General features: G+C 39.7%; 2 protein-coding genes across 3 annotated transcripts in view; both read right to left on the bottom strand.

The window, feature by feature from the left end:
* Window positions 1-2,078: 2,078 nt before the first annotated feature.
* arl4aa (ADP-ribosylation factor-like 4aa) lies at window positions 2,079-3,894 on the bottom strand. Of its 2 annotated transcripts, none has more exons than XM_057351302.1 (2): window positions 3,352-3,765; window positions 2,079-3,077 (listed from the first exon to the last, which is right to left on the bottom strand). In XM_057351302.1, the coding sequence occupies exon 2, from the start codon at window positions 3,047-3,049 to the stop codon at window positions 2,402-2,404; it is 648 nt and encodes a 215-aa protein (XP_057207285.1). In that variant the 5' UTR covers window positions 3,050-3,077; window positions 3,352-3,765; the 3' UTR covers window positions 2,079-2,401. The 2 variants fall into 2 exon arrangements, with proteins under 2 accessions (XP_057207285.1, XP_057207284.1); XM_057351301.1 differs by lacking the exon at window positions 3,352-3,765 and adding an exon at window positions 3,786-3,894 and having other exon boundaries at window positions 2,081-3,077.
* Window positions 3,895-4,390: 496 nt separating this feature from the next.
* The window catches only part of si:dkey-30e9.6 (uncharacterized protein LOC564083 homolog), a 1,605-nt gene continuing 1,599 nt past the window's right edge, over window positions 4,391-4,396 (bottom strand). The window contains exon 5 of the mRNA XM_057351822.1: window positions 4,391-4,396. This exon is cut by the window's right edge and continues 122 nt beyond it. The gene's annotated coding sequence lies outside the window, so the exon portion shown is untranslated.

Below are 4,396 nucleotides of genomic sequence, written 5' to 3'. Positions count from 1 at the left end.
ATTCTAGCTTTGCCGATCTGCAAAGACTTGTCTGCTGTGAGTCACAAAAATTGCCACATTTCTGCATATCTTTATTCTTCTCATTTCTTGCTCTCCCCTAGATCATATTTTGAGCTACAGAAAAGATTCACCTTCCCCTGAACTGGAAGATGATAAATATTGTGTCTTCAGAGAGTGTGGCCCTTCTCAGATGTACTCATTTAAACAGAGCGTTTGAATAAAGGGCAAAGAGGAAAAAGAGGCGGCGGGGGGATTCGCACTACAGAATGTGGAATAAAACAAGTTTGACTTGACGGAGTTGTTCTTGTATTCACAGGAGGTGTTGTTAGTCTTTCATTAACATGCACTAATGCTTTCTTTATATGACAGCTTTAATTCTCCATTTAAATGCTTGACAAATGATCACACTGCAGTCATTTATTGTCTAAGACCGGATCAGAAACTACCAGACTACATCTTCAAGAATACAGTCTTTGCTCTATAGGGCAGAGGGATTCAATTGCTATCAGCATTAGTATCCATTTAGCAGACAATCCAAAGCAACTTTATGCCCCCCGGAGAAAATTAAGGTTCAGTGGCTTGCGCCCTGCTGGGGTTTAAAACAACCTTGCAGTTACCAGTCTCTATCACACTGAACACGATTACGATAAATGCGTTAATAAAACATTCTGTGCCAAAACACTGACGCAAACCAGACAATATTTACTTGGTTTCAAAACACCACAACAGAAGGAACACTTGACATGGTCGATGTTTACAGAACTTCTTTTTGCGCAACCTATGTGAACTCCACGGACTGCTGGGAACTCTTTTTCAGACAAAAGGACGGTGAAAAACAGCGACTAGACCCGCCTTGACCTCATCCTTCATGCTGGAATGAGAGGAGTGCAGAGCTGAACAAAAGCAGTCTGCCAACACGTCGTCATTAGATTCAGACGGGGGGGACGGGTTAGGGGGGCCTGCATGGAGCACCAGCTCGCTACACCTCTCATCAACCGCACCGCAGGAGTTCAGAGATAACTAAACAGAAACTTAAAAGTTTTCATAGATTACCTTGACAGTTGACACAATATCTAACATTTTAAGTAACAATGATTGTCAAAAAAGTCTCCTTTTGTCTGTTAGACTTTCTTTCACAAGTGAAGGTAAACCGAGACAGACAGAGGTTTCACTTATTCTTGGGTTTTCCTCACCAACAAAAGGCAACCGTAAACAGATGGCAGTAGTCTGCTGCAACAACGAACTAAGCTGTAAAATAAGGATTAGGGTCGGAATGGTTGAAATTGGTTTATAAACTAAAAATGTTTAAATACTATACAAACATTTGTATACTTCCTGGTTATCTAACGTTAGTTGATGTAAAGGAGAACTGACTTCAGTAAATATCACATCAAGACCAAATGATTTTAGGTTATTGCAAAACTGGCCAAGAAAAGTTTAGTCGAGAACCATCACTGATACAATAATATGATTTTCCATGCAATGACATTCATAAATTGCGTGAATTAATACACACTGGATAAAAAATGAACATGTTTTCAAAACACACAGGTGTGACATTGACCCGAATCAGTTCAGCGAAAGTGTGGGAAAGGAAACCGAGCTGCAGATTTTTTCCAGTCTGTCACCATCCCAGCTCAGGATTACTGGCATGAGCGGGAAGAGTCCCAGTCTCTCTGGATTTATGGGGCAGACTGGAATTTAGGAGCGTGTGATATACTGCAGCTGAATCCCAGAATCAGTCCCACAAATCCAGTTCAGTTGGGTTTCTTTTTATACGTTTGCAAAGGTTGACGCATTCTAGATAAGAGTTCTAATCCGATTACAGAAGACAGAGGGTCTTGTAGGATAGTATTACTGAACCAGAGAAGAATGTGGCAGTGCAAGGCACCAAGTACTCAAGCGCTCATTAGGAAAAGTAAAAGCATATGGAGACAGATGCCATTCATAAACTCATGCTTATACATCGGTTAAACCAAATACATGTGTTTGGGTTAACCAATGACATACAAGGGGGTGTTCAAGAAAACCATTGTTATTTCTGCAATTAACAACCCAGTTATGTTTATGCCATGAACATATCCAAACTATATTCCAATGGTTGTTGAAAAATAAATAAAAATGGCAGGCGCAAGTTTCACAAGTCGAAGTTTGGACAAGCACAGTAGGCCTTTTTATTTCAAATAAAACTTCCAAAAAGAATCATCCTTTAGTGCGACAATACACAAACTATTTAAGCTTTATATTAAGTTTACATAATTCAAGAAAAATGTCCAAGACAGATAATAAACAACTATAGTAGTAAACACCAAGAAACTGAACAACTAAAGTGCTTGTCAGCTCTAACCAACTTTTTTGGCACATAACAAAATGACGCTTGGTTTTCCTCCATATAACACGCTTATTTTTTCTTCTGCTGTTTAAGCATCTTCCTTCGTTTCAAGATCATGTCATGAAGTCTTTCTAGTCCTTCTCGGAGCCCTTCACCAATGATGGCACAGGTGGGCTGCAGGTGCCACGGAGTGGCGGGTCCCAGTTCTTTTAACGCCAGCATGGTCTCTATCTGTGAAAGCGACAGAGCCCGTCTCATGTCCTGCTTGTTAGCGATAATCAACACAGGCACGCCTTGATTCTCAGAGGAACGTGCGATTTTGTAAAGCTCAGTTTTAGCCTCTTCCATTCTCTCCGCGTCCAGAGAGTCCACAACAAACACGATGCCATCCGTGCACCGCGTGTAGGACTTCCACAGAGGACGCAGTTTCTCCTGGCCTCCAACGTCCCAGAAGTGAAACGTTACTGATCGCGAGTCTCCGAAAGGCACTTTGACCTTCTCTGCATTGAAACCTTTGGTGGGGACAGTGTTGACAAACTCATTGAACTGCAGACGATACAGCACGGTAGTTTTGCCTGCAGAGTCCAGGCCCAGAATAGCGATGTGTAGAGAATTACAGAACGGAAGACTGGATAGAAAGTTGGGTTGCTCGGACACTCCGTTCCCCATTTCCCTCACGAGTGTGAAAATAATCCGTGCTGACCTTCCATATGTCATGAATCACAGTGTCACATCCGGTGCATACCTAGAAAGCAAAGGTAGAGTCATAACATTTATATTCATGCATTTGATTGACAGATGCTTTACAGGCACACAGAATCACAAAAGAAATACGCTTTAGTAAGGTGTGGTTATAAAGTCACGCACACATACTGTCCATTGTTTATAAAGTAAGGTCAGCAAAACCCTAAAATAGACTTCTATTTGTCATAATTCACCATAGTTTTGTAAAGACGAAACGTCATATAGGCAGGACTTGTATCTAATAAATTCAGTAAAAATAAAAAAAGGAATCAAACCTTTTTTTTAGTCGTCGCACTATTTCCTAGGAACAGAGATACGAGGGTCTAACAATAAAAGTGAGTGATAGCAAAACGTTACTGATAAACGATTTCTGCTGACGCCGCGAGGAAGTTTCTTTCTCTCTCACGCGAGTCCACCTGTCGAATCGACATTTTTATTGGACAAAGACGCCACGCAAACGGTTCATTACACACTCCATCGGGCAAAATAGTGAGTATAGTCGTTATATATGAACACAAAAGCAAAAAGCAAACGACACGACCGCAACCTTTGTGGTCATTTTCAGATGTTGTAAGCGCGTGAACCGCAGCCCACGCCTTGGGCCAATATAATAACGCGATTGTGAAACTTTCTTTTATATTTTTTAAATAAATATCCATATTTCCCTGCATTTCTGCCGTTGTGCTACAGATAGAAAATAAAGCCTTACCGTAATTTAGCGTTCAGACTTTGTTACAAAAGTGTCATTCATTGACGTTCTCGCTCTGTTTCTCAACTGAAGCCAGCTCGCGTCTGCACGCACGCGCTGCACAGCTCATTTGTTTACGTTTAAACTGATTGGTCAGCGAAGGACACGCGCCATTAATATGTATTCAGTTCAAGTCCATTGTGTAACCCTTTCTTTTTGTTTTATATCTTACACATATTTATTAAAACAAAAAAGTATACATTCCAGTAGGTAGATTATTTTATACATATTTTTTTGATTATTCCTGATAAAGCATCTCTATAAATAATCCATTAAATTATCATTTATTTTTATTAAAACCACTTTTATTTAAAAGCATTAGTCAAAATGAAAAAGTTACTATTTTTATCTGGTTATTTTGGCGATTTGTTTAACAATTGTAGAAGAACTTTAGGCACACGTTGGTTTCTTTTATTTCTACGGTGTCATAATCTTTGTTTTACTAAAGTAGTATTGTTTCTTCAGCAGAATAGTTGTCAATTTAAACTAGCTTTATCTACAACATGCATTTGGCAAATGGATTTATCTGACACGACTACAGAAACATTATCTGTAAGATTATGCATCATCTC

This window comes from Triplophysa rosa, linkage group LG14 (assembly GCF_024868665.1).
Source record: "Triplophysa rosa linkage group LG14, Trosa_1v2, whole genome shotgun sequence".
NCBI lineage: Eukaryota > Metazoa > Chordata > Actinopteri > Cypriniformes > Nemacheilidae > Triplophysa > Triplophysa rosa.
Note: the sequence above shows the minus strand (reverse complement) of the source record. Positions and strands in the feature narration are given on the sequence as shown.